At 42.4% G+C, this 16,280-nt stretch overlaps 1 protein-coding gene across 2 annotated transcripts in view; it reads right to left on the bottom strand.

The window, feature by feature from the left end:
* The window catches only part of ABLIM1 (actin binding LIM protein 1), a 283,821-nt gene extending 267,895 nt beyond the window's left edge, over positions 1-15,926 (bottom strand). Inside the window, exons 1-2 of one of the 2 annotated variants that reach the window (XM_077877526.1) lie at positions 15,740-15,926; positions 13,614-13,668 (exon numbers count right to left, since the gene is read on the bottom strand). In XM_077877526.1, the coding sequence (XP_077733652.1) occupies positions 13,614-13,620 (7 nt within the window). In that variant the 5' untranslated portion in view covers positions 13,621-13,668; positions 15,740-15,926. The remainder of the gene's footprint in view (positions 1-13,613; positions 13,669-15,739) is intronic. The other variant, XM_077877525.1, reaches the window with a different exon arrangement.
* Positions 15,927-16,280: the final 354 nt, after the last annotated feature.

Here is a 16,280-nt window from a genome sequence, read left to right as displayed (position 1 = left end):
AGATATATTATGTAAAAAGGCAAAGCAGAGTTTTTTTAAGGAAGTAGGTAGGTAGATCATTTTATAGGGAATGGATGGATTGATTTTAGTGCTCATTATATATATAATGGAATACTACTCAGCTGCCAAAAAAATGAAATCTTACCAATTGCAACTACATGGATGGAAGTAGAGGGTATTATGCTAAGTGAAATAAGTCAGTCAGAGAAAGACAATGATCATATGATCTCACTCATATGTGGAATTTAAGAAACAAAACAGATGAACACAGGGGAAGGGAGGGAAAAATAAAATAAGATGAAATCAGAGAGGGAGACAAACCACAAGAGACTCTTAACTATAGGAAACAGACTGAGGGTCGCTGGAGGAGAGGTGGGGGGGATGGGGTAACCGGGTGATGGACATTAAGGAGGGCATGTGATATAATGAGCACTGGGTGTTTATATGCTGATGAATCAGTAAACTACCTATGAAACTAATAATACACTATATGTTAATCATTTTTATTTTCTGTTTTGTTGTTGTTGTTAATCATTTTTAAACAAAATTTTTTTTAAAAGCTTGTAGTTCGTTTTCTAAGTCACACCTTGATCTTGATTATGCTGTGGCGAAGGCTTCTGGCCCGGCTTAGCTCCAGCCAATTCAGGGAGGCTAGCGGCCAGACTGGGTAAGGGTGGGAGAAGTGACCAGAGGCCCCTGCAAGACGGCAGTTCCCAACGAAGTTGTGTACACCAAGACAGCAGGGTTTTAGCCAAGCTGGATGTCTGAACGTAGCTCATTCCTAGACACATGGGAGGCAACACTTTATGAAACTCTTAGAAATAGCTGAGACAGGGTGAAGGGGGCTAATTTACAGCTGAAATGCAGCAGGCACCACAATAACATAACGAATGCACACCCCATTCGGCGTCGCTGCCACATCCTGGCACCTGCTGATGGGTGGGAATGAGGAGCATGGGTGTAAGCAGGGGCCAGGGGAGAGTCCAGGAGGCCTGACAGACAGGGGATGTGGTGAGATGAAATGCAGGGCCTGGAGCAGTGCCTGCCCGCCAGAGCAGCCGTCTCAACGCGTCTAGCCTCACTCCTTCAAGGACGCTGCCCACTGAAGAACACGGCGGATCAGGTTCGAATCTGCACGTCGAACAGTCCTCACCCAGGTAGGAAAAAGCCAGCTCTGTCCTCGGTCGGGTTTCAGTACAGAGGAGGACGAGGAAATGAACTTCCAAACCACGTCCAACGTACAGGAGTTCAGCTCCAAGTCCTGAGAAATTTCTGAGACGAAACCTTATTGGCCCACCCCCAGCCTGGGTCTCCCACCAAGCTCTGGACTGGGTGCCTGGCAACCCTTTCCTCCTAATTTTCTCAGTAACTACTTATTAAATGTCTACTCAGCTGCAGGTTCTCAGGCGGCCTAGCATCTGGGAAAATGTGTACTTGGCTCCTCAGAATTCACAGTCACAGAGGGTACAGCCACCTAGACAACTTTGCACAGTTCAGTGTCAGCTGACAGACACAAAAATGAAAGAGTCTGGTGGAAGGGAGGAAGTGTAGCCATCAGAGGATAAATAGAGTTATACCACCAAGCTCAAATTGTTGTTTATTAGCAGAGAAATCAGGGCAAAAGGACGTCTCCAAAGCAAGGCCCTGATTTAATCAAAGGGATTCAGGGAACCAGGGCAGACTCATCTTCAAGAGACACTAACAGGATGCTCACTTAAAGCAAATGTTCTGGGGCACCTGGGTGGCTCAGCGGTTGAGCATCTGCCTTTGGCTCAGGTCGTGATCCCAGGGTCCTGGGATCAAGTCCTACATCAGGCTCCTCACAGGGAACCTGCTTCTCCTCTGCCTATGTCTCTGCCTCTCCCTATGTGTCTCTCATGAATAAATAAAATCCTTAAAAATAAATAAATAAATAAATGTTCTGAACACCAGCGAATGAATATCCTTACCCCTTTAGAAACTTGGCTGTGGCAGGAGAAAATGCTGAGCTAAATGATTCCATTAGACTGCCACTTCTAACCAACTCCCCCTGTTCTTTTGTCCCTTTTTCAGGACTCTGTCTTTCCAGTAGAACATACCTACCTACCTTGCTACCTCTCTCCCAATGATAAAGGTGTGCCAGGGTCACAGGGAAGCCTGATCTTAACCTTAGTGTAGACAGACACTTAGTGTCTGGAAAAGGGTTAAGGCTTCCGAGCAGAGCAGCCTATGGAGGGTGAATGTTCCAGAAAGCAGGATAGAGTGGAGGTGACCATGACCTTCCAATCAGATATCAATCCCTGGTCCAGTGTGGCCTCTTGAGGTAGGGACGGTGCCTTAGTTGTTGCCGTACCTCCTGCTACACCCTCTGGTACTGCAAACTCTCCCTCCATGTTTATGGAATGAATAAGTGAACGCCATCCTCAGAGCTTGTCTAGCCTGCTTTGTGCAGAGAGTAAAACTTCAACAAAGCCCTCAGGTGATCCCTCACACTAATAACACTCTCAAAGCCTTTGCCAAGCTCTCAAAAAGGCCCTCAGTGGTATCCCAGGCCTGTCTCTGCCTCTTCCCCTGTTACCCGCTGGCTGGACTTTCCTGGTGCAGGAGGCCGGGTTCAAGTCAGCTCAGCTGGGGTCTTGTGAGCACTGCAAGCCAGAATGAAGAATGTGGTATTTTTAACCACACAGAAGTCTTTTATTTTTATGTAGCTAAATGTATCTGACTTTTCTTTTATGACTTTAAGGCTTTGTGTCCTGTATAAAAGGTCAGGAGCCTTCTAACATTCTCAGGTCATAAACTCACCTGTGTCTTCTTCCAAGGCCTTGATTGCTTCATTTATTTTATACTTATTTATTCAATACATTAGGAATTTTGTGTGTATATGGAATAAGAAAGGGGTCCAGACTGACTTTTGTAAGTTGTCCCCACATTACTTAGGGAATAATCTCTCTTCTCACACAGATACTTAAAATGTCACTTTACTATAACTAAATTCCATATATAGGTGTTCACTAATCTATTTCCACTACTCGAATTTTTCTCCAAACTAAATTGGTTTAATTACTGCAGTGTCATATCGTTTTAATATTCAGTTAGGCTAATCTCTCTTAATTACACTTCTGTTTCAGAATTTCATCTATTTCATTGTACAAAATGAAGAACAGTATCATTTCGCCATATCCCTTAAAAAAAAGTCTGCTGGCATTTTAATCGGGATTTCCCTTTTTTTTATAGAGAGACTTAGGGGAAATGAGGATTTTTACAATATGCTGTTTTGTTACTCAAGGGTACCGTAGCTCTCTCTAATGGTTTAAACATTTCATGTTCCCAAAGGTAATTTTTAAATTTTCCTCATAGCATTCCTATATGCTACACTTCACTTCATATGTCTTCTTAATGCTTACTATGCTTAATTAGCATTTTTAAAATTCTAATAACATGCTGTTTCCTGTTTTTGGAATACTTTCCTACCACTTCTTCATTTTGCAAATTCCACTCATTTTTCAAGGCCTTCCTCTAATATCACTTGCTTGTAAAGTTTTCCTCGGTTCAGTATACACCAGGATGGACCGCTCTCCTTCCTCTATGCTCCTTTGACAACTTATGTGTACCACCATCACACCACTGGCCCCTGGCAATTTCTGTACACAGGTCACTCATCTTCCCTAGACTGAGAGCTCTGTAAGTAGAGGAACTAGGACCTCCCTCTACTCCCAAGCATTCAAAGATTACATCAAGTGAATGAGTGGATCAATGTCATATGCTTCTTCTTGTTTCAGTAGCATTTTTGCAGTGCTAACGACAGTACTCATAAATGGTAAAATTTCTAATAATGTGATAACAGGTTTTTTTTCCCTTAAGCACAAGCTATGTTTAAAAATGCAGAAAATTATCTCATAATGAAAAATCATAATAATTAAGATTTTTTTATTTTTTATTAAATCAAAATAATTAAGAAATAAACACTAGATACATTATTTTCGTGGCATATATTTCAGCTTAATATAAAGAGGCAATATTATGGTGTGTACAGCATACTCTGGCATTAACAAGACCTGGATTTAAATCGAGATGGTCTCAGGCAAGTTACTTCTTCTCTGCCTCATTTCCTCCGTCTGTCAAAGGGGCACAATAAATACCTTCAGAATACAAAGTCTAAGAAATATCTCAAACTGAACTGCTTGATTCCCCACTCCCCAAACCTACTCCTTCTACACTCTTCCTCATCCCAGTTAATTACATGCTACCCTCCCAGGTGCTAAAAAATAAAAATAAAAAGAGAGAAAGAGAAGAGAAGAAAGGAACAGAAAAAAGGAGGCATCCTCAATTCTTTCCCTTTCACTCCATGCTTCCAACCCACCAGCAAGTCCTATAAGCACTTCCTTAGAAAAATAGTTCCAGAACTCAGTGACTTCTCACCAGCTGCTCTAAATCACTATCTTCTCTTGTTCTGGCCATTACAATAGCCTCCTTACTGGTCTTCCTGCTTACTACAGTCTATTCTCCACATGCATGACCAAGCAATCCTTTTAAACTCCATCAAATCAAGTCACAAGTCTGCTGAGAACTACTCAGGGCTCTCCCATCTGCATCATTCTCACTCAGAGGAAAACTCAAGATCTCAAAGTAACCTGCAAGGATGACAATCACATCCCCCAACTCTCCAACTTCTCCCTCCTTCTTGCCTGTCCCCTCTGCCCCAGCCACACTGGCCTCCCTGCTGGTCTTCAAGACAGACATCAAAGCCTTTGCATTGTTTGTCTCTGCCAGAATCTACATGACCCTCCTCACTTCCTTTGGGTCCCTGCCCAAATGTCACTTTATCAAAAGGCCTCCCGCACTCATCCCAATAAAATGGCACCTTCCCTGGCCTCATTTCCCTAGCAGTCTCTCTTCTACTTGTTCTTCATTTTTCTTTATAGCTCTTTATCACCACCTGTCACATTATATATGTTCATGTGGTAAGTGGCTGTCTTACTCCAATGCCAAGAACAACCTGAGTACTTATCAGGTGTTCAACTAATACTTATTGAATGACTGGACACACGAACACAGAATTTGTAACTACAATTCTACAGTTTATATAAAGTCTAGCCACAGAATAGATTCTCCTAAAATAAACAGTAACTAAGGAGCTGGTAAAGAAACTAAAATCATCACTGGATGCTCAGGCTCATCATCACTTAACCCAATTGCTTAAATGAATCAAAATAAAGATTCTCTTGTTTTACACAGAACAACAACAACAAAAGTCTCCCTGGGATCCATTAGAGGTTGCCAACCTAAACCTCTTTTCTACATTTTATTTGTAAGGTTTAAAAATTATGGCTTTCCCCCCTTCCTCTCCTTCCCCCAGACTCTGGGGCTCCTCTCCTTCTGTTCATTCCTATTTGGAGCTGAAAAGCCAGAAATAGCTGTTTACTTCATTGTCCTCATTTCCCTGCATTGTTACCATTCAGTTCTCTGGTGGCTACCCTGTGGTGGACGTGTTTTGTACATGAATTCTCAATCAGTTGGAGAAGAGAAACTTGAGTAAGACCTTGGACACAGTTTTAAGCAAAACATATTACAGGGTATTTTCCTCAGGAAAAACTATAAGTTGACCCTAATAGTTTCATTTATACCATCAAACATTGTTTTCATAGGTAATGATATTATAGAGCTGGGGAAAGAACACACTGTATAAAGGACTTTAATTTATTAAGATGTGGATAGCAATAATTTTATATGTAGAGTGCTTCCTCTTATAAGCTTGAGAAAAACAATCTAACAAAGGACCAGAGTCCTATGATCTCTAGTCAATCAGCAAGTAATTTCTGAGTGCTTGACCCATAATGCCTGCTTTCTTTGTTAGTCTAATGGAGGGCTCAGTAAGACAAAAGATTTTCTATGTACCTCTACTAAATAAGGACTTGCCCATTCAGTTATCATAAAACAAACTACGGATGAATTCCTTAGAGTGATAAATGCATATCACATAACTTTCCCAATAAAATAATGCAACGTACTAGGGAAATACATCTCCAATACATCAGAGAGAGTCATCAAGTAGGTAGTGAGTCCAAGAACAACCGCAGGTAAATAGAACACTTTAAAGCTGCTTCAAAACTTCATTAACTGCAAAAAAGAACCATTCATTTGGGATGCCTGAGTGGCTCAGTGGTTGAGCCTCTGCCTTCAGCTCAGGGTGTGATCCAGGGATCTGGTGATGGAGTCCAACATCAGGCTTCCCGTGGGGAGCCCGCTTCTACCTCTGCCCATGTCTCTGCCTCTCTTTCTGTGTGTCTCTCATGAATAAATAAATAAATCTTGAAAGAAAAAAAAAAGAACCGTTCATTTAAAATGATTGACCGGGGTAGGGGGTACCTGGCTCGATAGGTTAAATGTCCGACTCTTGATTTCAGGTCCAATCTCAGGGTTGTGAGATTAAGACCTGTGGTGGGCTCCAAGATTCTCTCTCTCCCTCTGCCTTTCCACCCACCCCCTCAAAAATAAAAATAAATGAATAAAATGACCATAGAGGGACCCAAGATACTAAACATTTCCATTCCACAATAGCTCTGCACTAGATAATTTACCCCAATAGAAAGTAAATTCTATTATAGAACATGAATTACAGTCCCCCCACCAAAAAAACCCACAAATACTCCAAAATTTCATTTGGGTTTGACTTTGTACTAAATGTTATTGTCTACAGTAGTAATTACATCTGAACGTACCAAGTTCCCATGACAGGGAACAGCCAGAAAAGGTGCTGGATTGAAAGGGAGGAAACAGCCAGCCTACGATTTAATTTAAATTTTGATGCTGATAATGTACAATGTAGCTAATGCTACAAATAGATATTCAGAAATTGACCAAAATTCTATCTTTTGAGACAAAGGAATACAATTCTACCAAAGTATGTTCTGGCTAGAAACTATTAGGAAAGCCATGGTCCCAATTTGCCTGGCATAGCCCACTATCTAACTGTTGTCCAGTATCCCATCAGGTTTAGCATTTGTGCTAGACAGAAATATCACATTTAGATGATTACTTATATGGTACATACAAAATACATTATATATTCAAATGGAAGCAACAAATGTTGACTAACCCTTAATTGCCCCAGCCACATTTAATGACAAATCTTAACACCCTTTACTATTTTTCTAACCCAAAACCATGAGAATCCTCACCCTGGAGTGTTCATTAAATATTTGAGTGTTCATTAAATATTTGTTAAATTACTCCATTAATTAATATATGAGTACCATTAGTCCAGGAATGAATGAGAATTGGAATAAATCTGGCTACTTTAGGAGAAAGGTCCAATAATTATTATCTGATTGAGTATCAGTGAGAAAGGTCAAAAGATCAAAAAAGTTAACTACTGCCCATCACAGTCTTGCTTGCTATCAAAAAATTTTCAGATAAATGGTTGACAATTCTATTCCTGGAGGAAGAGGAGAGGAGAAAGCATACATTTCCTTAACTGTGGAATCCCTTTTATAACTAACATAAATTGCAACTCCCCTGGCTTCTGTTCCCTTCTCAATAAAGAACAAATGTAATAACAATTTATCCTAGCAAATACTTTTTTTACTCAAATCCAATCTCTCTATTTTCAATGTTTAATAATCTTATTTTAGCTCTATCAATCCCTCTATTGCTCACATATATTCTCCCTCTCTCTTTTCCTCTCTCATTCTCTCTCTTTCTCTCTCTCTCTCCTCTCTCTCTCTCTCTCTCTCTCTCTCCACCCTAAAACAGTTTCTGGTACCATTTGTACATGAGTTGGTTTTGGCCTGAGGCTGTTGTCTGTGACAGAATGATGATATTTGTGTTCTAGACCATAAGGTATTCACAAAAAAAGCAAAGAGCATACCCGAACCTGCATGGTAGAAAACAAGAGATAAAAAAGGTGCTTCAGGTGAGCCTGCAGGAAATGGAGGGCTGGCTCTTTCCATAGGCTAGAGTCATAGGCACCTGTGTAGCCTTGCCATGCTTTTTCTAAGATGGGTAGACAAGACAGGCTACAGGAGAAGACAACAAACTTCAAAATGTTTCTCACAAAGTCCTTTAAGAAAAATGAACAAAACTGGGTCTTTTGGCACAGCTGCTTTGCATTTACAAACTACACATTTTGAGAGAGAACAATGATACTATACCAGTATAGTGAAGGCAACATGTGCTGTCAATTCCTAGTGACATTATGAAATATAATGAGTACAGACAGACAGTTGGATTTTCATTGATGTGTGTTTGATTATGAACTCTAGGAAGGCTCAATAGATGTCTATGGGATGGAAGGATGGATGGATGGATGGATGGATGGACATACAGAAGGATGATATTCCTAGAGAATATCATCATCATTCCTGCTACTTTAACCAGGGTGAAATGCTAATAACCACTCACATTCTTTTTCCTTTCTTTATCGAAGTACATTGGAAACCAGGGATCAAGCAGATGAGGGCAACCACAAGTGAAGTACATTTGAGGTCTTACTAAGCAGCATCTTGTGAATGGAGCAACAAAATGTCAAACTGTAGCAAGTGATTAGTACTACTTATATCAATAAATACTGATATAGATTAAGTTAGAGAAGAACCTGAAACCATAGGCTCATGAAAAAGAAATATTTCTCCATAAAAGACGGTAAAGACTAATTTACCATCTCAAAGGAAATGTTCCATAAATTTTACAAAATTGCATCTTTCATTTTAATGGGCTCTATTAATTAGTGCTGTTTTGTTCCTTCCCTAGAACTGAGTGAATTAGTCAGGTGCACATAAAAATAGGATCAAGTTAAGAACACACACTTCTCCTGGGGGAATGGCCTCACTCCCTTCCCCTTGCTACAGTTGAACATGTTGTTTGGCCATTCTGTATTCGGTCTTCCTGTGTGCCAGCATTCTTAGCACTGGGATGTTCTGGTGTCCAGTACAAAGCTAAGGATAAGGCTCCGATAGCCTAGTCTGCCATCTGAAAGGAAACACAAGAGTGGGCTTTTGGCAAAATTTCTACCTCAATGAGAACTGCGGTCAGGATAAAATGTAACTCACTGCAACATTATTTGGCGATAAAATACCATCTTTAATATGCATTGTGGGCAGCTGCACAACCAGGGACAAGTTACTCTGAATGTTACCAAGAACAGACCTCTCACTTCCCTTCTCTGCATTTGGAGTTCTCTGTTTAGGAAAAGACTTTGATGTAAAGGCTTACCAGTTTCAGATGTCATCCCTCTGTCTTCCTGTTCTTTTCCTCTTCCCACCACAAATCTCCTGCCCCCAGATTTCCCAGACTTTTTCCTCCTCACGTACCCTCCGCTTTCACTCCTCCACGTTCCTACCTGTGCTGTTCCTTCTGAAAGGAAAGCACATCTTTAGTGATCTGCTGGCCAAATTCTACTCATCCTCCAAGATCCAACTCAGATTCCATCCCCTCTGTGAAGCAAAGTTGTTCTTGTTATCAGCTGCCACAATTAATTGACCCTCCCATACCTCGATGATAATCTTTATCACATCCTATTCTGGTCAGCTGTGTATATAACTTTACACACACACACACACACACACACACACACCCCTAACTCAGTTTACATTCCTCTGAGATGAGGACTAACCTTTTTAACTGGATTCTGTTAGTCCCTAACAGAATAAGGCATGGTATTATATTAAGTGATGTAAAACTTCCAAATAAGATCAGAAATATGTATATGTTCATAAAATGTTATTTTAGAACTTGACTAGCCCTCAAAAACACAGAATACACATGGAACATACATAAAATGACTTGATATTCATAGTTTTAAATATGAGCTGGTCTAAGAATTGGTTTTGCTACAAACTCATGAACATGCAAATCAAGTGTATTAGAATAGTTCCCTATGGGAGAAAAGGAATGGGTGAGGCACCTGGCTGGTCCAGTTAGAGGAGCATGCAACTCTTGCTCTCAGTGTGGTGAGTTTGAGCCCCACATTGGATTTAGAGATTACTGAAAAATGAATAAATAAATTTTGAAATAAATAAATAGATATCTAAGATAAGGGTCTGATGAACTGATGACAGTGAGCCATGACCTAAGAAAATATGATCAGCCCAAACTTTTTTACCTGAGGTCTCAAAATAAAAAAAAAAAAAAAAAAAAGAGAGAGAGAGAAAAAGGTAATGCTGTTTACAGATCCAATGTGGGAACAATTTAACCTTCTGAAAATCTTTTCTGGAACATGATTCTCCCATTTGTGGGATACTGATGTCAAAAATTATTTCTCTTATGTAAAAAAAAAATCCATTTATTGAATTACAACCCATTTATTTTAATACAGTTCTAGAAGTGTAATGTGTTGCTGTGATGATTTTTTTTCATATCAAAACTAATAATGGCTAAACTTGGCTTACAAATATATCTTATTTTCTTCAGCTTGATAAACTGCTTGAGGCTCCGTAACTCACAGAGAAGAAAAACTTAGCTAATACAGGCCAGAATAATGGCCCCCACATAACACCAAACAAAAATCCTCCATGCATTCATCTTTACAGCATCAACCTGGCAAACTGATAAAGGTGGAGTGATGCAACTGGTGGTTGTAACAGCCATCCATTTCCAGGAAGAAGTAACAGAGAAAGAAGAAACAGAATGGAAGTCCTCCCTTTATCAATGAACAGATAGAGTTTGTTGAGCCCCACGATAAGCCCCACCATAAGCATAGAAGTGGAAGAAGTCAGCAAAAAGGAGTGTAGCTCTGGGACACCCGAGTGGCTCAGTGGTTGAGCGTCTGCCTTTGGCTCAGGGCATGATCCTGGGGTCCCTAAATCGAGTCCCATATTGGGCTCCCTGCATGGAGCCTGCTTCTCCCTCTGCCTGTGTCTCTGCCTCTCTCTGTGTGTCTCTCATGAATAAATAAATAAATAAAATTAAAAAAAAAAAAAAAAAAGGAGTGTAGCTCTGATTTTTACGTCCCCCTGTACCCCAACACTGCGGAAGGAACCACTGTCCAGCAGAGGGCTTTACTGCTACTCTAGAAAGCTGATGGCAGCCCTCGCCCATCTCTCTGCCTGCAGTAGATACAGCCCAGGACTCAGCACGGTCTGCAAACGAAGCCCCTAATGCCAAAGCAAGGACAGTTGAGGCCAATCATGCCCAACTATCTCTCTCATTCCTGCAATCCGACTCATGGAAACGATGAAGAGCTCCCAATCCCTGTTCATTTCCTCTCCCTTCTTATCCCATTCTGCCTTGTGCTTCTTCCCTCTGCACATCTGCCACCACTGACAACCTTCCACTGTGCTGTCTGGAACCACAGCTCCTTGTAAACAAAGCTCCCTACATCCTTGGCCTTTCCCCAAAGTGCCCTCTGCATCTCCTGACTCAGCTGAGATTTGGCTCTCCTCTCCCTGGCAAGCATTAAATCCTGCACCAACTTGCTTTCCAGGTCAGCACACATTGTACTATTTCTTTTCTATGCCCCTCTCTCTAAAAAGCCTATCCCTCAATCCATTCTTTGTCATCTGGCTCATCTAAGAATCCAGATCATTCTCCAAGAACACAACTTTCTTTTCTTCAAGATCTCATGGTCCTTACCCCCATGGCTGTATTCAGGGTCACTCTTTTGTATCATCATAATTATCTCTATATATATCCCATATTATCTTTCTCTTTCTCTCTGCACTCAGCATATCCTATTTTTATAAGCATTTATGTATTTGTCTCTTCCACAAAACTACGAGATCCTTGACGGTATACACTGGGTCCTGTTCACCAATTGCTGGCACATAACAGGTGTTCAATAAATGTTGAATGAATGAATGAAGACCTATGTCCCTGACTTGAGAAAATGAATGAATGGGGAAGAACTGATACATTTTTTTTCTTTAATGGATTTTTCTCTCAGTCTTTTAAAGCTATGTCTACTTGCTAGCAAACAGAAAGATGTATTCAAGGAAAAGTCAGCTGTCTCCTCTCCCCACCCTTGCCTTTGAGGTAAGTAACCCTGGTGTGTACTGTTCTATGATACTCTCTGTGCCTACAGAGCACACACACATGCACATAGCTCACAAAACTGGGATTATATATTACATACACTTTATTCTAAAACTTGCCCTTGGGACCCCTGGGTGGCGCAGCGGTTTGGCGCCTGCCTTTGGCCCAGGGTGCGATCCTGGAGACCCGGGATCGAATCCCACATCAGGCTCCCGGTACATGGAGCCTGCTTCTCCCTCTGCCTGTGTCTCTGCCTCTCTCTCTCTCTCTCTCTCTCTCTCTCTGTGTGACTATCATAAATAAATTAAAAAATAAAAAAATAATTAAAAAAATAAAAAAACAAATAAATAAAAATAAAACTTGCCCTTTTTCATTTAAGTGTATCATGACCATCCCTCCAGATCAAACACATTTTGGAGCTAAATCGTTCTTTCTAAAAGTTGTGTAATAGTCCATTGTATGGATACACCATAACCTAGTCACTCATTCCCCAATGGATGAACATTCAGATTTCTTCCAGTTTTTTTTTTTAAGATTTTATTTATTCATGAAAGACACAGAAAGAGGCAGAGACATAGACAGAGGCAGAAATAGGCTCCCCACAGGAGCTCAATGCAGGACTCAATCCCAGGACCCTGGATCATGCCCTGGACCAAAGGCAGACACTCAACCACTGAGCCACCCAGGCGTCCCTCTCTAAAATTCTTAATAAAATCATTTTTCTTATGAAATTCAGTAGTTTTCAACATTTAAAAGATATTTTTACCCCACCATAACCTACAAGCATAGATATTAGAAATAAGCAGAGATCATTTCTTAGATTAATGACATTTATCTTTCCAAAAGTCTAAAGACCTTCCCATTTATAAATTAGGTATTTAAATAGACACATTAACTTTCTGACCCTGAAGCCTTATCTATACTTTCAGGAGTAAGAGGTGAGAGCAGATCTGAATTAGAAAACCATAGCAGGGACTCCTGGGTGGTTCAGCGGTTGAGCATCTGCCTTTGGCTCAGGTCATGATCCTGGAGTCCTGGAATCAAGTCCCGCATCAGGCTCCCTATAAGGAGCCTGCTTCTCCCTCTGCTTATCCCTCTGTAACTCTCATGAATAAATAAATAAATAAATAAATAAAATCTTTAAAAAAAAAAAAAAAAGCTCATAGTTTTGACATCTTTTGTAAATAAATAAATGGCAAACAGACATTTTTCCACACGAGCTCATTTCAGTAGCTATTCTACTAGGTAGTCTGCTAATCACTTGGAATTGTTGTTGTTGTTTACAAATTCATAAAAATAAAAGTGCTTCATAAAAACATTGGAAAAATCCTCAGCCATTTGTAAGATGTAAGAAGTTCTCGTCCTCAAAACAAGTAGGAGGAAACACAGTGGGAATAGCAAGTTAACAACAGTAGGGGTCAAGTAGCCTTGTTTCCTTCACTCTGCATTTACCAAATGACCCTGAAGGTATCAGGAATTCCAACCTACTTACAAAGACTCTTTCCTTTAAATCTCAAGGATAGGACATTTTTCTCTTTCTTTTTGGTAAATCAATGATTGAGATGTTTACTATAATATTCAAAGGACTAATAACGAAAGACCATAAAACCATGTGATGTGATCAGAGGTCAGACAGACCTGGATGGAAATCAGGATTTGCCACTTACCAACCATTTGAGCTCAGGCAAGTTACACAATCTTTCAATACCGCAGTTCCTTCATCTGTGAAATGGGGAGGTAATAACAGTATCTACTTGTTATTGTGAAAATTCAGTGATTTAATACATGTAAAGTACCTGACACACAAGAAGTCTGCAATAATGGATATTAATTATCATGGCATTTTGCCCCCGCAATGTTAGTCAGATTTTTAACTGTTAAATGCAAAATTATCAACGCAGAATTTGAAGAGAAAACAAGACAATTGAGTGACATGCCTATGTCTGACTCCAAATCATTCTTCTTGGAACCAGGTTCAAGAAGAATACGTGAGAAATATTGAGAAATATCTAAGGCCAACTTAAGGCTCTACTCCTCTGAATCCCTGGGGCCATCCTCATTCATATCCTCAGATAAGCCACAGAGACCCTATAATAAAAAGGACCACAGACAAGGAGAAACTTCTAGGTGTGTGTGTGGGGAGGGGGAGGGGGGTGTTACTTGATGCTTGGTTTCTTAATGAACTTGATGCTTCTTAGGACATACCAGGTTCCTAGTAGTTACATGGTTCCTACATTGCGCAAGGTACTGTACTAAGGGGTTTTGGTGATGTAAAACTGTATCAGAAGTGGATTCTGACCACAGAGACCTTTACAACCTACAAGAGATATTCTTCACATGTTCTTTGTTGTACTTAGGACAGAGATCAGAACCAAAAGCCTCGGTGTTAGAATACAGTTCAGAGATTGTACAGCTGGAATCATTTGGAAGATCCCATACACACACCCAGTCCCCTCCAGTCATTCTGTTCCATCCTCTTTTTTATTTTCTTTAATCACAAATCATTAAGCAATATTAGGCAGGTAGTATCTTGGGGCTTCGTGTCACTTCTATAGTCCAGAATCTACAAATATAAATTCTGTCTTCCACCTAGCCCTTACCACCTCATTTCCAGGTATGGAGCCAACTGACCATATTGCCAGATCAACAAAGACCTTAAAAAGTCCTTAAAAAGAAATTTAAATATTAGAAATTAGTCTATTCGTTACATGCCACCAGAGTGAACCCTGAAAAGCAGCACTAAATTATCCAACATGTTATTAAATTCCTTAACTGCCCCCCCTCCAAAAGCAGAGTTAACCCTTCAGAATCAAAAAAAAAAAAAAAGACACAAAAACAACTCTGCAACTCTTTCAAGTTTTACGGTATCAAAAAGGGTGGTACTTACTGCTTTGCAAATAAACTTTCTAAAGATCATCAATATTTTCCTTAAACGCTTATGGCAGAGCAACCAAGTCACTTCATTTTAATTGCTGGCAAACTGCACAATGACTTGATCTCTTTAATATTTCACTCATAGTAGCAGCCCCTGAGCTATGACTAACCCACTCTTCCCAGCATCACCCCTGGCTCCAGATGGCAAAAAATACATTCCCTTCACTCTTGCCTGAAAAGCAATTTGGATTTTTCCTTCTTTTTTTTTTTTTTTTATTTTATTTTACTTTCACCCGGTTTTACCTGCAGTAATTGTTTCACTCCAGAAAGAAAACGGGTGGGGCGGGGTGGGGGTGGGGTGGGAGGAAGATTAATGCTAAAGAGGAGTACAGGTATAGGGAATTTACTTTTTTTTTTTTTTTTTTTTAAATGGGGGTATAAGCACTGCAGCTTTAAATCTTACTGCATCAAGCCCTGGATTCCTTCCATCCCCAAGCTGCAAAATGGTAACAAGAAAGGAGGAAAAAAATGCCTCTTCCTCGCTCCCGGACAGCCCCTGGGGCGGCTCCCCAGCAGGTCGGGCAGCGGGAAGCCCATCCCCCACGCCCTCCCAGCCCAGCCGCGGCGCGTCCAGGTGAGCCAGCGCCGACCTGGGCCCTCACGCTTCACCCACATCCGGGGATCAAGGTCAAGGGCGAGGGCTGCCTTCCACACCCCCGCCCCCGCCCCCGCCCCCGCCCCCGCAGCCGCCCAGAGCCCAGGGATCCGCCGCCAAAGTTTCAGGCCGGGCCGGGGCCAGCGCGGCCCCCGCAGCCCCCCGCGCCGCGCACCTGCCGGGCCCGCCCAGGTGCCCCCCGCCCTCCCTGCCCCGCGGGCCTGGCGCGGGGGCGGCGGCCGGTCCCACCTGGGCCCCACTCACCCCTTGCCGCCATGGTTCAGGCGCGGGAGCCGAAGCGGGGAGGGAGAGGAGCCACCCGGCCGGGCGTGGGGAGGGAATTACCCCCGAAACGCACCGCAGCGCACAGGCGCCGGCCGCCCGCGTGGGGAGGCGCTGGCAGCGCGGGGACGCCGCCCGCAGGACACCTGGCCGCCCGCGGGCCGCTGCGAGGCCGGCAGGCGGGGCCGAGGCGACCGCGGGGACCGGCCGCGGGGCGCGGCAGCGCTGACAGCCCGCGGCCCGCGCTGGGCGGGGCCCGCCCTCGGCCTCCCCCGCCCCCGCCCCCGCCCCCGCCCCCGCCCCCGCCCCCGGGCCTCCCCCGCCTCCCCCGCCCCGGCCCGGCCCACCCTGTCCTGGGCTGCGGCGCCAGGCGGGGCTTTTGTCCCCAGCGAGGTGGGGCGTGCACTAGGGGTCTGCGTCTTCCCCTCCCACCCCCCCACCACCCCCCCCCGGCTGGGATTCTTGATTTAAAATAATTAATAATAATATTGTGGCTGCTGTTAGGGGCTTTGCAGCCTCCTGC

Source organism: Canis aureus, chromosome 29 (genome assembly GCF_053574225.1).
Source record: "Canis aureus isolate CA01 chromosome 29, VMU_Caureus_v.1.0, whole genome shotgun sequence".
Lineage (NCBI taxonomy): Eukaryota > Metazoa > Chordata > Mammalia > Carnivora > Canidae > Canis > Canis aureus.
This window is presented reverse-complemented; position numbering and strand designations above follow the sequence as displayed.